Below are 21,214 nucleotides of genomic sequence, written 5' to 3' on the forward strand. Positions count from 1 at the left end.
CAATTTTTCACACGGTCGCATACGAAGGACATTGATCATTAAGCATATCTTCGTAAATCTGGCTACCTCTTAACCCTTTTAAATACAGCTGGATACTCCAATTTTTCAATTCTCACAATTTCGGTGGTCATCTTTTTTCTTTTAATTTATTGCGTAACTCTGTTTTACTTTTTTGACGTCAAACTTTACACTTACACTTCTAATAAATTATTGTTCGTTGCTATGGTAACGCAATATTTTGTTTATGTATGGAACTAAATATCAATACATCCTCGTATTATATGAACATTTTACTTAGTTGTAATATGACGTTCAGAAATTTTACCTCTTTTCTGCTTTATATAAAGTACGTCCCGCTAATTTTGATTACATTTTTTATGATGATTTATTGAGCGAATAAAAGCTCTCTTTCCAGGAGTCATTAGAGTCAAAAGAGAACGGAAAGATTCACTATAAATCCAGAATGTAAGTTGGAATGGAAAATTAAAATATAATTTAAAAAAGAGACAATAAAACGGATTGAAATACCCGGCTCCTGAAGGCAGTTGATGTATTAATGGAGTTAAATATAATTTTTTGTAACCTTTAAAATCTCTCTTAATCCATTTTAAAAGGTGTGAGTACTTCCACGTGACTATAAGTTTACTTATTGTAAATTATTGATAATAGAATTCCACTCAATTCATTATTCCTATATATTAAAACGAAGATTTGGTAGGGAATTGATTTAAAATCTAAATTTAAGCAATATATCACTTAAATTTCTAATATTGAATCTTTTAAAACCCAGAAGTATCTTGAGAGAAACTATAATAAACTGAAATTGTGTGGTACATAAACCTGGATCGTTTATTTGTTTTCCTGAAGTGGAGTAGATAACTACACCTACAGTCTACACTGCTAGTAAGTTCTGGTAGAAGAACTCACGTCTTCTGTGAGCTTGTACTCTACCACCGTTAGAAATTACTTTGCGGATGTAGCATTAACTGATTTTCCCTTTTTTCTTGATTACTTTTTCTGCGACTCTCGATCGATACCAGTTAATATGGGATTATAAGCTGGATCTTCTTGTTTTTATACTCAGTCGTCCCAGTGTATCAGTGTAGGAAGCTTGCTGTTCCATATCCTCGCCTCGCACTGTATATCATCATACTTCGCGTCACAGTTTCTGAAAAACTTTTTGGTGAAGTTTGTTATTGAGATGTTTAGAGCTAATCATTGTTTCGACCAAGGTGTCGGGTGTGATGCTTGATCCAGGATGGTAATTCAAGTCGGCATTCAAAAAAGAAATGGTCGTCTGCTCGACTCGACTCGACTCGACTCCTCTAAGTCATGTAGTAGTTATCACTTCCATCCTTGCGCTGCGTCCACTCATTCACGTTGGGGATTAAGCGGTAGATCTTTCAATATCGTTGTTTACTCGTACCGAAGGCACCGATTGTTCAGATTGTATTCAACCGGTATATTGATGTTAAAAATTTAACATCAACATTTCCTTGGTTTTCAAGGCTTCGTTTATGTGACGACTAGCAGTTGTTACGAAAGTGTTAAGAAAATTAGTTTAATCAATAATTTTAACATACTTTTACTAGATAATACACTAATTTAGTCTTCGAAACTACCAATACCTTATAGAATCCTGCGAGAGGTCAAAATTTTGACTAAAGCGAAAGAATTTCGTATTTTTAGAAATACTAACTGAGGGTGGGATTTATATACAAAAAATATTTGAAATATGCATATATATGAACGAATTTTTGTCAAAATATGAACTAAAATCTCGCAATATGCAAGAATGGATGTAAAATGTGCAATTTAAATGGAACAAACAAAAAAATCGATAAGTAAAGTGGTTTCTATTTAACCATATAATATTTATATCAATTTATAAATTTTTAATTAGAATTTTGAAATACAAATTCAATACCACATATGCCTATATTATATTTCCAACAAATAGGCAAGTAGAAATTTCAAATTGTTGCTATTTATTTTGTATTTCTTACCCAGTTCAAAATAAGTTTATTTTTCATACATCCTGTGTCATTAGTGTTGCCTCATTTGTTTTGAAAAATATTATCTCATTGAATCACTAAATAATTTTTCCAAATGGCATATGTATTTGTTAATAATATCATCATTTAACTGGATGGGTTTTCGGATATTATCCATGGAAAACCATTTTGATTTCGTTCAATTGATGATGAAAAATCCTGTATTCTAGCTTTCAGATGAATTTTTGATAAAACAATATAATATTAGTGCTTTAAATGGAAAATATTTATTTTCATCGGATACTAGAATTGAATTTAATATAGTTTTGAAATTCATTATTGTATGAAATAAACAATGATATTTTTTGTTTATGAATTTTACTGTTTATTGATAAATAAACTACAAAGTATGAACTCAATTTTTGAATTCAATTACATGCAAAGATATGTTGCAATTTCTGAGAAAAATGCAAAGCACGTCACATTCGAAAAAACTGAGATAACCAATAAAAAAACTCAATTGGAGCAATTCTGGTTCCAACTAATAAGGAAGAGTTGGATCAATGATTTGAGTTTTATCAAGATTCTACCCCACAGCATTATGGTGTTAAAGTTCGGAAGTATCTGTATAACCGTTTCGATGGAAAGTGGATTGGAAGACGTAGATCAACGGAGTGGTTACTTCGGTTACTTTATTTTACCTTACTTAATTTTTTTCTGTAGTGTAGGGATATTTATAAAGATCAAACTACGTTACCGATTATTAGACATGAAACTCCGCAGATGATAAGGTTTACCATCGTCTTGGCTTATTTAAAAACAATTGTTTATATTATTATAAATAAAAAACATTTTTTTTCACATATTCAAAGACATGAAACAAAATAAACTGTTGGATGTTTTTTTTTTCAAATAAACATTGTACTTCTTATGAATTTTCTGTGTGACTTCATCATAACTCCATATATTTATGATAACAGATCTTTCCTCTTTCCATCTGGTTTCTAATTTAAAAGAAAACTATTACAAATACCACCACCAAAGTTAATCTAAATATAGGAAAGGTAATTTACACTGGAACAATAAAGTTTTTGATTTATATTTTCGTTCAAACAGAAAACAATGGAGAAGACGAATGCAAAAATCTTTTAACCTTTTATTGGGATGAAACCTTTGTTTCAGAAGAGAATGAAATATAAAAAAATACCTGAAAACCTTGAAAATATGCCGCTCTAACTGACACTTTCAAAGAACACTACTAACTCAAGAATGCAATTTCTTTGAAGGACCTAGAGTATAACCTTCTATCATGAGTTTAAAGTTTTTGAGAAAAACTTGTTATACTTGTGTTTCTAAGATTAGCTATAGCTGAGCAGACAGACCTTAGTGGTTACAAAAATAGTTGAAATTTGACCTGAGCTAGGGTTTCAAGAATCAATTAGATCTCTAATTTGATGATAAACATCCTGGATAGAAAAATTATGTAGACCTGTAGTTTCAGAATAAACCAGCCACACTCCATTTATAGACTAAAACAGACAGACAGATATTTATGTTTAGAAGGAATCGTAAAATGAGATTTTTTTGAAAATAGATGACATGATAATTCCTCAAAATCTTTCAACTATGATGATAATGGTCATTACACCAAATTCTCACATTTTCAACACGTTTTTGTCCATAAAATCTACTGCTTAGTTTGATATGGAAACCGTAATGACTCTCCAGTGACCACAAATTCATGAAACTTGTAGAAAATCCTCATATCATCCATAACAATAAATCAAATTAGACCGATATAACAAATCCGTGTAAGATCTTTTCTCTTCCTGACATAAAAAGTGTTTTATCTCATATCTAAAAAATCTACTTTTTCTTTCTCAGTATTCCCTAAAGAATCACCAATTAATATAGCGTCTAGCACTCAGCAAAATTCTCAACGAAAATCTATAAGGATCCACAGAAAAAAGACTAAATGTAGCGTGGAAAAGCATGCTCTTTATTATCTCCGAATGGTTGTTTAAATAAGTTTTCCGGCAACCCAAAAAACGATGAATGGAAAGCAGAAACAAAGTTAATACACGTTTTGAATGACAATGTTTTGACCCATACGAGGTGTGTGAATTAAGTAGAGACACAAGTAACCATACGAGCGATATGGTAGATCGGTTTAATGATCTGTAATTTGATAATCAACTACCCAGAGGTAACGCATTAGATTTGACCTCAAAACAGATTTATGTTGTTACTCAATACCTTTATTCACATACAAGTTCTTTTAAACATATGGAAAGTATTCAAAATATCTCAGTGTTTAGCTGCACTAGATTGGATAGCATTCATTAGGTTGGTTTTCTTGAACACCTCTGATTTCATCGAACTATAATACAATATGAAGTTATCCAAATTAGTATAAAACTTTAGTAGAATATTAAATTTAAATGGGAACATTTCCAAATATTACTTACAAAACTCCAACGATTTTAATGAGCTATAAACCCTGACTAAAATTAATAATAGATGCGGAAAGACTCGTTTAAATAAACGTATCAGACTTACCAGATTTTAGGGTAACTGGAGGGTCAGTAGGTGGTGGACTCACAGTAGTTGGTGATGGCGAAGGTAAGTCGCAGCATTCGCGATCAGGAAACTCGCTTCCATCGGCCCAATTCGACCAATTTGGTAAGGCTAATAGCCACAAAAATACACTAACACTACACATAACATTTGACACTTACAAGCAATCTTAAAGTGAATTTATTCACATATTAGATCTCTCCAAAATTATTAATTTGAACTTGTTCAATAACGAAAGCAATGCATTAGGTATGTGTTTACCTGGAAAATGAATAATGCTCTCTTTTTACATTAGAATTTAATACCAGTGCTGGATTTGGTTAGCGAGAGGGTTGAATGTATTAAATAACGTATGAAATGTTGTACAAGTAATTCTTGAGAGGTCGTTTGGCTTCCACGCCCTCTTCGTGTCTGTGGTAGCAAGATTTTAACAAACATCTTAATATTTCTGAAGAATATCTGGAGGTTGATTTGGGTTAACATCCATTGGTCAATCCAAATGTTTGATTTTTAGAACGGAATCTGGTTACTTTTGATTTTTCACTGAAAGTACTTTATTATTTCGGTAAAAGGTGAAACCGGCAATTTCATACTAATGGTATTTACGTATCCTAATTATTTACAGTGAAATAAATTATCGTTTCAAATTAAAACGCTAGGGAATTATTAGGACCGACTATTAGTACTAGTGGATTCTGTGGATTAATTTTTCATTGTGAAACATATTTTTAATAAAGGCTCAAACTGCTGCGGAAATGCTGATGTAAGAGAGGAAGACTTTTGGTGGCCAAAAACTCGTGGTCTAAAAACCGCTTGTAGCACGTCGTGTTGTTATGATGAGGATGAAAGCAGTTGGTTTATTTTTGTTATTCTCTTTGACATGAAACTTTGCGAATTTCACAGTAGCATAACTTCTTGTTTGAACGAACAAGTTTGTTCACTTTTTGTACATTTTTATTGGTTTTTGGAATAGAAAGACGTCGGTGGTCATTTTCACGTCTAAATATCTTTTGAATATCAGGACCAGTCTCACCCATAATAGAATCTAGTTCAGTTTTTATATTTGTTGGGCTAATTCCTTTCGAATAAAAGTGTCTGAGGACGAAAAATTATATTTTTAGACAACTTAGGAAGTAAAATAAGCGTTGGCTGGAAATATTGTTGCTTCTCGTGATTGGGCAGTTGTCAAATGTTCCAAATTGAAACATTTCAAAGATGGAAAATCTAAAAGAAAAAGGACGACGTGAAATAATTGTCGAGTTTTATTAACAAATCTTTTACGGTTAGCCCCGAATTGGAATAGCCAGACAAACAGTTTTGGGCAGAAAATTTAAAATTGGAAAGAAATATATAAATAACATTCTAAATGAACAGGTAGTAGTTGAAAAATCAAGAAAATCGGCACCCAAATACTCTGAGAAGCAACAAATGGAACAATAATCAAAAACTTGAAAGTCTCAGTGACAAAATTTTTTCGCCTGTTAAAGGTTTGGAATTCAATAAGACGATGAAGTGAATTTAAAAGTATAATTCAAATATGTGAAAAAGAATTTTAGATCTAGAACCAAGCATCCTGAAAGAAATTTTATGTCTTGGCCAAATATTACAACTACTCTTTATACAAAAAACGTTTTGGGAGCTTTTGGAGAGTTGTTGAATATTTATTGAGAAGTACCTAAGTAACCTCGATTGAAAACGTTTTTGGAAAAAATTGAAACTAAACGTTGGAGAGGTGGGGAAGCAGCCACGCGTGGAGAATTTGGGCAAACTCCAGCAAACGTCAGATTCAGTATTTCATATTTCAATGTAGCATTTAAAAACAAACCGAACCGACTGGGTTCTGATTCAGTTATAAAAAATGTGTGTAATTATAATGTAGTAACCATTGTTAGAAGTAGAAATAATTAAATTACAACAAATAGTTTGTAAAGATTTTTTGTCCCTTTACCCATAAATCAAAGAACAAACAGCAAATGAAGGAGAAAGACTTAAACTTAAATTGAATTAGGGAAATCAGAGCAATTAGATGTAGTCAACATGAAACCTATTCAGCAAATTCATTTTATACCCTTCAAAAACCAAAATTGATAAAAAAAGTTGCGAACCTTTTTCGAGATAATTGATTCGTTTCAAACGTATAATTTTTTTGTGCTCGTTCCGTCAAAAATTAGAATAATGGTAAAGTAATCAACGAAATTCAACAAGCAGTTATGTATAACGAGGTTAATTCCAGACCAAAAGCACATCTTTAAAAAAATGTGAAAATGAAATCCAAACCATAGCGAAAATGTAAAAAAATAACATCGATTATAACCGTAATACAATTTCACGTTTGTTTGATAAAAAAAATTAAAAAACTGTTAGAGGAACTCGGAAAACATATTTAATTCAGTATCAACAATTTTTAATGATATTAGTATGAGATAATTGTATATCGGTTTATTTATTTTGTGAACTAAATACTTTTTGTGCTGTTTAATTATTAGTAAGGCCAATGTAAAACCATCCAAGGAAGAATAATGAATAGCAATAAAGTATGCTTGCCAACCTATAAAAGTTAATCTTCGAGGAATAGAATGAATGGTTGAATTAATTGTTATATATTTTATTTTTAAGTTTAAGTTATTGAATTGTAGTTAACTTCTGATAACATTAAGTCATAAACTTACGACTTCTGCATCATTAACCTAGTAAAGTTGCGTCTAAGTAATATTTCTCTAACATGATACGGTCTCTAGTTACAACACATAATTCTAATTATTTCACATTGTAGTTGTTGCTCAAGTATATTTCAGTTTTTAGTGAACTTAGTCGCTCTATATTCCTTTCCTCCAGTTTCTTTTCACACTCCTCATCGATCCATCCTTTCTTGCTTGTTTTCTTCTCCAAGCCCAGCGTTTGTTCCGCTACCTGCCCCATTAATTTCTTTATTTGCGTCCACTTCATTTCCACATTGTCATCTATGTTCAATGTTCTCAAAATTATGCGCAGATAATGTTTAATTGCCTGTTTCACCTCGTTTTTCTCTATCATTGATACATTGAAATTCTTCCTTCTATTGATTACTTTCGTTATTCTTGGTAGCTGTTGCTTGATGTTTCCTATTACTAAAAAATGATCTGTACTTGCGTCCGAACTTCTATAATTTGTAATAATTGTGTGTGTGGTTAAATATCCAGCACAACATACCTACTCGAGAGAAATGATGAATGATAGATAAAGTTTATGTAAATGCTTGTAGCAGTTACAAGAAAAAACCATCAAGACGTGATAACGTTGGGCACGTAATAGGTTGATACATCAGAGCGAAAAAAGAAGATGTTAATTGTACAAGAGCACAACTATTTGTTATTCTTAAAATTGTAATGTCCACTTGTATTCAAAGTTACATGAACGCAACATTTTGGTTATGTTATATGTCAATATAATTATTTGTGGGATATTCAGTTTTTTGAAGCAATTGAATGATAAAAATTAAAGTATCTACCTTATTTCAAAGATTGGTTTTTAATGAATTTCCATACGTATACATTGAAATCAAAAATTTACTTTATCAACAAACCGAAAGTCATGTAGTTATTACAAATTCGGTTGATTTATTAGGGAAAATATCATTATCTTCTCAAATATTTAACACCAACTCCAATGAAAAATTAACTAGGAATAAGGGTAGATCACCAATCGAGGTCACAAGATTATAAGACCCGAACACATCAAATATTTAAACCAAAATGACACACACACACAAGGCACAAATAATTTTTCAAACATTCTTAAATACATGAATAGTTTAGTTAAGTTAAGAAATTGTCAGTTGCTTTATTAATATCGATAACTAGTTTTTTGTTTTGATTGATTCGCATTTTGATTTAAAATCCCATCGAGTGTACTATAGAGCAAAATGAAAAATACAAATGCTTCACTTTCTTCCAATAATTTCCATTGTTTATTGTCTGTCTATAATTGGATATGGCTTCATTGTTTTTCAAAATATTCTCAATTTGAACCAATCCTGTGCGACCACGATTTGATTCCGAAAACCAGACAAACATGATTGTTGGAGATGGTGCTTCATCACCAAAAGTTAAAGCGTTGAATTAATCCACGTCGACTTTACAGACTTAATATATTTTGTAATACCTTTCTACCTGTCTATCGGTCTGAAAATGTATTATTGAGTATATTTGTTTATTCACATCACATTTGGGATTCCATTATAGGGTATTTACTTGTTCTGGACTTGACTTGACATATATTACTTCTAGAAAGAGTTTATTACTTAACAATCACTGATTGGATTTGGTATATTCGATAAATCAAATTCAAATATATTGTTAAACTCCGCTTGTGTTCAAGGGAATGATTGCAGGATGCTATTTTATCAAATTGATGGCAAAGAAACTCATTTATATCAATAAAATTAAATCAAATCTGGTTTGTTCTAGTAAAATCGAACGATCCTTTATTTCTAATCCTAGTATCATAATCATAGTCTTCTTTATTGTAAAATAAAATACTTTAATTAGGTTTTTTGTAATCAGTTGGCTGATAATGATATATCACCGATTTCCAAATACTTTCTAGTCTAGCATTTTTGGTGTGGCTGTATAAAATAAGTCCACATATATTGAAACCATTAATTATTAATTTTGCATGTTTTTAAATTTGAAATATTATTTTCTTCAGTCGTTCACACGATCTGTCAAATAATATGGATTCTATCATTTCTGGAAAATTTCCTTGGGATTAACTTATCCACAATCTTGAAACGGCAAGTACCATCTTATTGGTATCAAATACTTTGAAGTTTTTGAAAGGATAGTTCGTCTTGAAATGACAAAAAGACTTCATAATCTATTCTTATAAATGCTACACGACATGAACAAACACGACCTTAAACCAGAGAGAAAATGTTGGGATGAGACAATTTGAAAAAAATGTCGTTTCATCGGATAAAATTACGTACTATGAAAGTGCATACAACAATATCTAACTTCCAGTATTTGACTCATTTCTTTTAAAAATTATCAGTATATATTTTGAAAATCCCACTGATTTTTTTCTACAATGAAACTTTTTGATCCTATACAACACATAACGTAACAAAAAAATAGTAATATTTCTAACATTAGTCAGTTGAAGTTGAATGAAATTTCATGCTTGTATCTAGTTATTTGGATTTATTTCTATCAATTAAAGTAAAAGTTTTGTCAAAGAACTAAAAGACAAAAAGCATTCAGTAGGACTTTTCATGGACATACATTGTATACTTACTAACTCATCCTCTAACTATGGAAATATTATAAAAAGACATAAATCTTTAAAGACCAACCATTTATCTTATTTCCTCATAACCAAAATTAAACGCTCATAGTTAGTTCTCCAGAAACACACCAAGGTAACCCAGAAAAGTTTCGAGCTCATATAGATAATGCATTATATCATCTCTAGTGATTTTATACGACCATCTCTATTTATAAAATAAAAAAAAAGTTACTCAACCACCCCCTACAATTTAACGTTTTTAAAAATTGGGTTTAGATTTTGTTTTTTTATAACTTTCACAATGAGATAAAACGAGGATTTTAAACTAGTGAATTTTCACCTTAGTGCTCTACCTCAAACTATTTAAAATGTGGTTTTCGTCGCTTCATAACTTCTGGAAAACCCTGAATATACCCCACAGCATTCTTGAAATGTGAAATTTCATTTCATTTTATAGCAATCTCGAAAAGGAGTTTGTAGAATCGGTAGATGGTTACATACAAAATCTCCACAGATTTCACTCATCAATTAAATATGTCATCCAGGTTAAATGGCTAAAATGAATGAAAGCTTTCCACTTTTCATGTATTTCCCTAATTACGAAATAATGAATGAAGACATATATATGTACTTATATTCCTCGGGTATCATTTTTTATTATTATATTGAATTACATAAAAATTATAGTTTTATAAGGAAAAAATGAATGTGAAAATTATTCTAATTTATTCGTTTCGCTAAAACTTTACTTCAGTAACTTAATTCAACCCTTTTCTCGCAACCCAACACTGGTCTTAAACTCTATGATACCCTTACCAAACGCCTTGAGAGAGATCGCTCCAAGAAAAAAAATAAACATTAAACAACCCCGATCACATGTGCCGCGAGACGCGTTATTTTTCGCGATTTTGACACCACAGCACACTTCAGATACAACAGCGACGAGTACAGTGAGTACACCATGGAGTAGCGACGAGGCAGGCAGCGTTGCGCGCCTTACGTCACGGGGTCGATGCCGGCGCCATGGCCGTCTTGTAGTCCAGCACCGCGACGCGCACCTGAGTGGACTTCTACGGTTGTTTTTAGATTATAGCTATGACTATTAGCTGCCAAGAAGAGATATTGTGTTGTACGATTCCGTAGAGCAGAATCAAAAAGGCTATCGATGCAAAACGGTGAAACCGAGTAATTTTTTTTTTTTTTTTGAAAAACATATATTCAGTATAACTGGATTATTCGTTTCAGTACAAATTAAGTACTTGTTTGGAAGCAATCGTAATAAGGCGGCGAAGGGTTAAGTTGTGTTAAAAACCCTTTCATATAGTTTGATGAGTATTTCAGCCCCGATCATCTTGTACCCTCATACATCGGCTATTTATTGGGGTACGTTAACAACGCAACCATAGAAGATAAACGGAAATTTGAAATAATATACATTATAGTATATAAAATAACCAAATATCAAGGATAAAAATCTCCTGGAAGGGTATTATGGACATTATCGTCATTTTACACCATAAAGAAAAGCTGGGAATTGAAATAATCGAATTTCTATTCGTGGGGCGAAATAATAAACACTCTCAATTTTTTACACAGTTTATTATACACTATTTATAATAATTCACTAGCAAATAACACAACAAATAAATAAACAGATTTTCCACAAAAGTTATTTAAAAGAAATATTGTTAATAAACCGACTGCTATAATAAAAAGTTTTAAAAGGAAACGTAAAAGGCGCGTCCGCCATTTATAAAAAGTAGATAAATTTAAAAATACCATTTTAGCTGAACAGGACCGGCTTAAGGACCCATTTCGCGAGCTTGTACGTAACAAGTGTTCGAAGACATCGACAGTTGTTTGATAGTTCAGGGAATTTATGAAATATGAGTTATGTTGATAACATAGTTGGAAAATTGAATATATATTAGTGTGAAACTTAAGATGAAAGAAAACAACCTCACATTGGAAACATACGTTGGACCAATTAGGCTGAGTTTGACGTATAAGTTTTTGCTACGGTGTATGAATAACGGAAAAATCAATGGAAACATGAAAAGTTATTGGAAACTATAGAAAACTGTTGAAAACTATGGAAAAGTGTTGAAAAAATATTCTGATATTGTGGAAAATGGTCAAAAAAATTTGAAACTCGTGGAAACTGTCGAAAATGGTTCAATACAAGGAAAATGCCGGAAACTGTAGAAAACGACACGATATTGTGGGAGACACAAGAAAAATAGAGGAAACTAGAAAATTTTGAAATTGTGGAGAATAAAAATGCAGAAAACTGGGAAACTATAGAAAATACTCTGCTCTGATATTGAGGAAAATACAAGGAAAATGCTGGAAAGAGTGAAAAATACTCATATATTGTGGAAAATAGATAAAAAACATAGAAAACTATAGAAAAAGATCTGAAATTGTGGAAAACACAAGGAAAATGTAGGAATCTGTAGAAAATACTCTGATATTGTGGAAAATAGATGAAACATATGGAAAACTGTAGAAAATACCCCGATATTGTGGAAGATACATTAAAAATGCAGAAAGCTGGTGGAAACTGTAGAAAATACTCTGATATTGAGGAAAACACAAGGAAAATGCTGGAAAGAGTGAAAAATACTGATATATTGTGGAAAATAGATAAAAAAACATAGAAAACTATAGAAAAAGATCTGAAATTGTGGAAAACACAAGGAAAATGTAGGAATCTGTAGAAAATACTCTGATATTGTGAAAAATAGATGAAACATATGGAAAACTGTAGAAAATACCCCGATATTGTGGAAGATACATTAAAAATGCAGAAAGCTGGTGGAAACTGTAGAAAATACTCTGATATTGAGGAAAACACAAGGAAAATGCTGGAAATAGTGAAAAGTACTCTGATATTTTGAAAAGTAGATGAAAAACATAAAAAACTATAGAAAAAGATCTGAAATTGTGAAAAAAACAAGGAAAATGCAGGAATCTGTAGAAAATACTCTGATATTGTGAAAAATAGATGAAACATATGGAAAACTGTAGAAAATACCCCGATATTGTGGAAGATACATTAAAAATGCAGAAAGCTGGTGGAAACTGTAGAAAATACTCTGATATTGAGGAAAACACAAGGAAAATATTGGAAAGAGTGAAAAATACTCATATATTGTGGAAAATAGATAAAAAACCATAGAAAACTATAAAAAAAGATCTGAAATTGTGGAAAACACAAGGAAAATGTAGGAATCTGTAGAAAATACTCTGATATTGTGGAAAATAGATGAAACATATGGAAAACTGTAGAAAATACCCCGATATTGTGGAAAATACATTAAAAATGCAGAAAACTGGTGGAAACTGTAGAAAATACTCTGATATTGAGGAAAACACAAGGAAAATGCTGGAAAGAGTGAAAAATACTCATATATTGTGGAAAATAGATAAAAAAACATAGAAAACTATAGAAAAAGATCTGAAATTGTGGAAAACACAAGGAAAATGTAGGAATCTGTAGAAAATACTCTGATATTGTGGAAAATAGATGAAACATATGGAAAACTGTAGAAAATACCCCGATATTGTGGAAAATACATTAAAAATGCAGAAAGCTGGTGGAAACTGTAGAAAATACTCTGATATTGAGGAAAACACAAGGAAAATGCTGGAAAGAGTGAAAAATACTCATATATTGTGGAAAATAGATAAAAAACATAGAAAACTATAGAAAAAGATCTGAAATTGTGGAAAACACAAGGAAAATGTAGGAATCTGTAGAAAATACTCTGATATTGTGGAAAATAGATGAAACATATGGAAAACTGTAGAAAATACCCCGATATTGTGGAAGATACATTAAAAATGCAGAAAGCTGGTGGAAACTGTAGAAAATACTCTGATATTGAGGAAAACACAAGGAAAATGCTGGAAAGAGTGAAAAATACTCATATATTGTGGAAAATAGATAAAAAAACATAGAAAACTATAAAAAAAGATCTGAAATTGTGGAAAACACAAGGAAAATGTAGGAATCTGTAGAAAATACTCTGATATTGTGGAAAATAGATGAAACATATGGAAAACTGTAGAAAATACCCCGATATTGTGGAAAATACATTAAAAATGCAGAAAGCTGGTGGAAACTGTAGAAAATACTCTGATATTGAGGAAAACACAAGGAAAATGCTGGAAAGAGTGAAAAATACTCATATATTGTGGAAAATAGATAAAAAAACATAGAAAACTATAGAAAAAGATCTGAAATTGTGGAAAACACAAGGAAAATGTAGGAATCTGTAGAAAATACTCTGATATTGTGGAAAATAGATGAAACATATGGAAAACTGTAGAAAATACCCCGATATTGTGGAAGATACATTAAAAATGCAGAAAGCTGGTGGAAACTGTAGAAAATACTCTGATATTGAGGAAAACACAAGGAAAATGCTGGAAAGAGTGAAAAATACTGATATATTGTGGAAAATAGATAAAAAAACATAGAAAACTATAGAAAAAGATCTGAAATTGTGGAAAACACAAGGAAAATGTAGGAATCTGTAGAAAATACTCTGATATTGTGAAAAATAGATGAAACATATGGAAAACTGTAGAAAATACCCCGATATTGTGGAAGATACATTAAAAATGCAGAAAGCTGGTGGAAACTGTAGAAAATACTCTGATATTGAGGAAAACACAAGGAAAATGCTGGAAAGAGTGAAAAATACTCATATATTGTGGAAAATAGATAAAAAACATAGAAAACTATAGAAAAAGATCTGAAATTGTGGAAAACACAAGGAAAATGTAGGAATCTGTAGAAAATACTCTGATATTGTGGAAAATAGATGAAACATATGGAAAACTGTAGAAAATACCCCGATATTGTGGAAAATACATTAAAAATGCAGAAAGCTGGTGGAAACTGTAGAAAATACTCTGATATTGAGGAAAACACAAGGAAAATGCTGGAAAGAGTGAAAAATACTCATATATTGTGGAAAATAGATAAAAAAACATAGAAAACTATAGAAAAAGATCTGAAATTGTGGAAAACACAAGGAAAATGTAGGAATCTGTAGAAAATACTCTGATATTGTGAAAAATAGATGAAACATATGGAAAACTGTAGAAAATACCCCGATATTGTGGAAAATAGATTAAAAATGCAGAAAACTGGTGGAAACTGTAGAAAATACTCTGATATTGGGGAAAACACAAGGAAAATGCTGGAAATAGTGGAAAGTACTCTTATATTGTAGAAAATAGATGAAAAATATAGAAAACTATAGAAAAAGATGTGAAATTGTGGAAAACACAAGGAAGATGCAGGAATCTGTAGAGAATACTCTGATATTGTGAAAAATAGATGAAACATATGGAAAACTGTAGAAAATACCCCGATATTTTGGAAAATATATGGAAAATGTAAAAAATATTTTGAAATTATGGAAAATATAGAAAGGAAAATGCTGTAAACTGTAGAAAATATTCTGATATTGCGGAAAATAGATGAAAAATAAGGCAAACTGTTGAGAATTTAAGTAAACCGAAGAAAATCGTTTCGAAATGTTACAAATTCCAAAAATATAATATCATGTAACTCACCAATTATTTATCTAACTGTGTATGACTAGTCCTGGTTTTAAGATACCAGCAAATAATTATGCGTTACAATGTAATGGAAACTTTAACGTTTAGTTAAGACTGTTAAGCTCACTTTCTAAGGCAAGTGTATTGGCTAATAAAATTATATCTTAATATCATTTAGGATTCTAAATTGGCTACGAAGAATTAAGTGAAGTTACTTGATACCACAACTTTTCTGTCATATTTTAATGTTGTTTAATGAACTAACGCGCATACAGAAAGGAGTGAATAACTAACAATAGTTAATGTGAATTAGCATTCAAATGATTCCAAGACATTTTCATGCATGACATACAATTGATAAAAACAGAAATATACCTATAGCAAAACCATATTGAGAGACACCTTGGTCACAAATAATAAATATGCCATTCCGATAGAGAAAAACTTGTACACGTTCCAATCTAGTACCAACGACATAAAAACGACTAATAGTATTTTGCTACCACTACACACAAACCAAAAAAACTAGAAATACAACATATACTCGAACAAAATATTGGACAGACTCGACCAGAATCAAAATTATTTTATAATAAAAGAAATTTCATAAGCAGAAACGCAGTAATGAAATTTTTGAATTTCTTTTGGATTTATTACCAGCAATGATATTTGAAGAAACCACTATGTCATTCAAATCTTTAAATATTTATAGAATTTTCGCTGAAAGATTCTGACAAAAAATAATTGTATTCGCCGATAGAATATGATTATATTATGTTGAACTTTCTTCTGTACTCGACTTGAAAGCAAATGAGAACACACAAAAACGCTGCCCTCAAGCCTCGCTCAGTAATGATCATGTGGAGATAAAAGCGGTATTAGTCGTTAGCACGAACAACTGATTTTTTTTTGTTGTTTTGTTCCTTCAGTGAATAGATTTTAATTCGCCATTATATTTGGATTATTTTATTATGAAAAATTTGGTTATATTACACGACAGTCATGATTTGCATGGATGAAAACGCATCATTTTTAGTTATCTTAATTATCCTTATCACTATATGATTTATATTTCATTTTATACTTCATCTATTCTGAAGAACTGTGAAAAGAAAGTTTCCCACCTCGAATCTGGGGCAGGTATTAATTTCGGTACACAATGTAGCTATTTGATAGATTTCGACAATTAATCATCGTCTTTTTGGTCTCATTCGTTTTTCAGGATACTCCAAAAATGTGGAGTTGAAGTAGAGCACTGCTTTCTTACTTCCTTATCCAATTCGTCTCCCCAGCTTGGACTCATCACTTCTTAAAACCCTCTTCACATGTCTAAATTTATGTTCTTCGGCCCATTGCAACTTTTAATCTCATGTTGAGACCTTAAAAGAAGTTTCTCACTGCCACCCTCCCAAAAAGTTTAGAAGTAGTCCATGGATTCGTTGATCTGACCTGCTGTCTCTAGTTCCGTCAGTCGTCTATCAAGTTTATAGATCAATTTTTTGGTTTTTTGAGGCCACTCTGAACGTTTACTATGGCCAAAGCTTCTGGTAGAACGTAGAACGAATTAAACATTAAAAGACCCTCAAAAAGGCATCAAAGTAAATATTAGATATGCCGACGATACTGCGATATTAGCCGACGAGATCTACAAGAGCTAGTCAATTCTATCAACGAAATTGGAACCAAATACGGACTCACAATAAACGCGCATAAAGCAAAACTAATAGTCATAAGCAGACAACAACACGGCGAAGCTCAACTTAAATACCTTGAAAGTAAGATCCTTAAGCAGAATAGAAGCAATGGAAATGTGGCTGTTGCGGATCCCATGGACCGAGCACATGACGAATGAAGAAGTACTGTGGAGAACGGGTGTGGAGAGAGAACTGATTACGATAATTAAACAACGAAAAGTATGTTATTTGAGACACATCCTGCGAGGACAGAGATATTCAACTCTCAAGCTCATACTGACGGGAAAGATCGATGAAGGGAGAGTACCAGGGCGTAAACAAAATTCCTGGTTACGGAATATAAGAGACTGGTACAGAAGAGCGGTACCTTCAGATAATAGATTAGAAGTTTTGGACAAAAGAACACCTACACGCTGCAAAGTGTATGGTACTTGAAGAAGAAGAAAACTTCTGGTGGATGCATATTCTTTCACGTTATAGTCCACAGTACGTCGATGTATTTGTAATTCGGTGGCAATGATACGGTTACTTTTATCTAGACTATGAAGACTTGCAATTAAAGCACAAGCTTCAACTGATAGCTCTTTGATTTTACCCATTTCAAAACTTACAAGTCTGAATTTACGAGAATGGGAACAATTCGTATACAAACTTTCTATCACCCTCAACATACTTTGCAATTTCGAATGGATAACCCACATTTTGTGTCACTTTTTTGAAGATCATCAACTACAACTCGGTACATCTGTATCTGTTATTTCGCTTTTTAGTCCATTATTATTATTATATCTTAATATACTATCAACTAACGTAATGATTCAGACGAGGTAACTTACTTAATAAAGTATAAATATTTGAAATTTCTACTCGGCTAACATGAAAGAAAACCTGAGTCATATTTATCCACAATATCTCGTCGGCTCGTAATATATTTGCTCCTTATTCACTTACCCAATGTCACATAAAGTATGATTTGAGTATGAGATGTGGTACGAAATATTCCTATGGGTTCTGTGTCTAATTTTAGAACTATTCGTAGGAAATAAAGGTACCGCACAGTCCAACAAAAGAAAACAATAAATCAAGCATAGCAAGGTCTTTCCCACAAGGAATAGGACAGACTACTTCCTCTAACCCCACAAAATCCAATGTTTCGACGTCCCAAAATGGTCAAATTTAACATTAGAGAATTGAGGATTGAGCATTCGGCTGCTAGGTATTTTTTGTTGTATTATTTGATATTCATCCGAAACATCTGTTGATTTTTCTATACTTATTTTATTGTTCCTCTGTATACATTTATAATACATGAACAAGAGAGCTAGTGGTTCTGTTCAGGATATTGAAGGTAAGCATCATGTAGTTGACTGAACCAGTCTTTTTTAAGTAATGTATACAATACATACACTGGCATACATGTAAATATATGCACACATACGATCACACATAACCTCCGATCGCTCCGTGCAGCCGCTACGTGGCCAGAAGAAAGCGGGCATGCACTTTATGCGACTGCGAAACTCTCCCACCACACACTCCGCCATTGTTTACATTCAGGCGTCAGTCGGCGTTGTGCTACAGCCACGTAAACATGTTCGCCATTATTGAAGGCAATAGTGCTGCAAAAATCCATCGGAGAATGAGCTGTGTGTATGGGAAAAAATTCATTAGTGATGGTATCGGAAGTTTAAAGATGGCCGTAATGATGTACATGATGAAGGGGGCCAAGGACCGGATGACCTGGTTCAACGAGTTGACAGAATGGTTGAAGAAAACCCCAGACTCACCATTACTGCTTTTTCTACAGAATTTCCAGATGTTTCAAGATCTGTTCTGTATTCTATTGCTACTGCTACTACATTAGCGACAACTTTCTTTGAAGAGCGTATTGAAAAGCTTGTCTACCGTAAGTTTAACAATCTTTTGGTGATAAAATTATTGTTTTATATGAACTTGTTTTTTATTTATAGCCTATTGGAGGTTGAAAATAAAACCGTCTCACGTATATTTCATTTTTTCACTTCATTATTCATTGATTAAGAACAATTTGATATTCATCGCCTCGTTTATAAATGTGTACAGTTTTTTCAATTGTGCTCTGTCTCTTGAGGTTATCAGTGAATCCAAATCATTTGAATGGCCTCGAGGTGTAATGAAATACTCGTATACATTGGACACACTAAAACTATATGTTCAGGTGTTTACAGTACTAGTTTATTACAAATTGAGTACATCAAAGTAGTACTTATTTTGTGAGTATTATTTCAAACAGTACATCGGAATGAGCAGTTCAAAGCTGTGCGACGAGCCTTTTATTTTATAATGGGAAGGCTTCTGTTCAATTTGGATTCTGCAAAAGGTATTTATAGGATGCCTGGTGTACACTTAGAAGTATTTTATTTAAATAATCATAAGAGTTTTTCTGAAGGTTTTGTCCTAGAATTTGGTTGATAATCCAGTTATATTTTTGATAAAAGTTGTTAAAAGGGTTTTGGGGTTTTCATCTTTTATTCTTAGAAGGAGCTCTAAGGTCTGCTTCATCATAAAGTAGCTTGTTGTTCGTATTTGAAGAAATTGGAGGTTCTTCAAGAAACTTTTGTTTTGTTTCAAGTATTTTAACGCCCAAATTTCATTTGCATATATGAAAGCAGGTAGTACAACGCTATTATACAGCGTATTTATTGGGATGAGAAATGATATACCCACTGAGTTTATATATCTGAAAGTGGCTCCTTTGGCAGAGTCTAGTTTTTTTGCAGTCTTGGGGTGTTTAAAAATATTTAATTGAATGTGAAGATGGTTCTCAAGTAGTCAAAGGTATTCGATGATAGCTTCTTCATTACGAAATAGTGTCTGTAGACCAGTAATAACATTACGACGGAAAACCACTATTTTAGTTTTGCTGGGATTTAGTTTCAGTTTAAATTTTTCACAGTAGGACTCTAAAATCTGTTTTATATCATATCCGGTGTATAAACTTTGCATTGAACGTGAGTTACATGGCAAATTTTTTGTTTCTCATACTTACTAGATAAATAAAACACCCCACTCCCTCATCAAAGTTGTTTGCCTTTCGGATTTCCAGCTTTTCTGTTCTATTAACACATTTGTGAATATGAAGATTCCAGTCCACTTTTGAGTTTGAGTTTTGCTTAGGTTACTTATCTTGTGCTTATCATTTTCATCAAAGTTAAATAGCTACTTATGTTTCATAAGCTTACATGGAAGAACCCACATCACTTATTATTACGTTTACATTTTTATACAAAGTGATGTTGTGAAAACAGTCTGACAGATTTGGTCAGCCTTTTTCTAAAAAGTTAGATACTTTTTTAATCCTGAGCTCTGGCTGCACTGTATACTCGATGTAATAAAAAATTTATATGAAAATAATCATTCCTATGTATCCGTATTCAGCGCAACCTTTTTATAGAGTGTAAGTTTTGCAGTAACTTTCCGATACGTCTGACAACTGATTTCTATAATAAGACGTGAAACCGAATGTCCTAGACTAGGTTTTTCTCTATATATATATATATATATATATCTCTTTTCATGAATAATATATTGGGATAAATGAGAAAAAACAAATTTTCACTAAAAATCGATAATACGAGTTTATAGTAAAAAACTGAATCATTGTATTGCCTCAATGTACTATTGATGTGGAAAAAAAAGAAGTTTTATACATAGTCTGATGAAATGTTATCCGGAGATCGTTAATAATGTCGAAAATACGTAACAAGATAGGGAATAGCGCTGCCAAAGAATCGAATGCGAAAAATTGAAGTTAATTGAAGTTGAATATCCATATGTTTTAAATCATAACATTCCTTTCTTTTTGTTAGGGGCTGTTTTGTGCCTTTATATATTTATAATTAAGATAATAAAAGTTAATCTATGTTTAAAGACCGAAACTATTACGATAGTATTAACTTGAAGGGAGCTTATTTTGAAAGCGACAATTAAGAGTTGTGGTGAAATACGTAAAATTTTGTTTGTCCCAGTCTAATTTCCTAACATTTCAAAGGGTGTTTTACTTCAAATTAATAGAGACTTTTTCAATATCGAAACAAATCCTTGACGATTATTAAATTGCAGTACTCA

The 21,214-nt window shown here is 31.8% G+C and overlaps 1 protein-coding gene across 1 annotated transcript in view; it reads right to left on the reverse strand.

Annotated features, from left to right (window-relative positions):
- The window catches only part of LOC130900327 (uncharacterized), a 194,934-nt gene extending 184,167 nt beyond the window's left edge, over positions 1–10,767 (reverse strand). The window contains exons 1-2 of the mRNA XM_057810863.1: positions 10,653–10,767; positions 4,554–4,832 (exon numbers count right to left, since the gene is read on the reverse strand). Of these exons, the coding sequence (XP_057666846.1) occupies positions 4,554–4,716 (163 nt within the window). The 5' untranslated portion in view covers positions 4,717–4,832; positions 10,653–10,767. The remainder of the gene's footprint in view (positions 1–4,553; positions 4,833–10,652) is intronic.
- Between the last annotated feature and the right edge of the window lie 10,447 nt (positions 10,768–21,214).

Source organism: Diorhabda carinulata, chromosome 12, assembly GCF_026250575.1.
Source record: "Diorhabda carinulata isolate Delta chromosome 12, icDioCari1.1, whole genome shotgun sequence".
Classification (NCBI taxonomy): Eukaryota; Metazoa; Arthropoda; class Insecta; order Coleoptera; family Chrysomelidae; genus Diorhabda; species Diorhabda carinulata.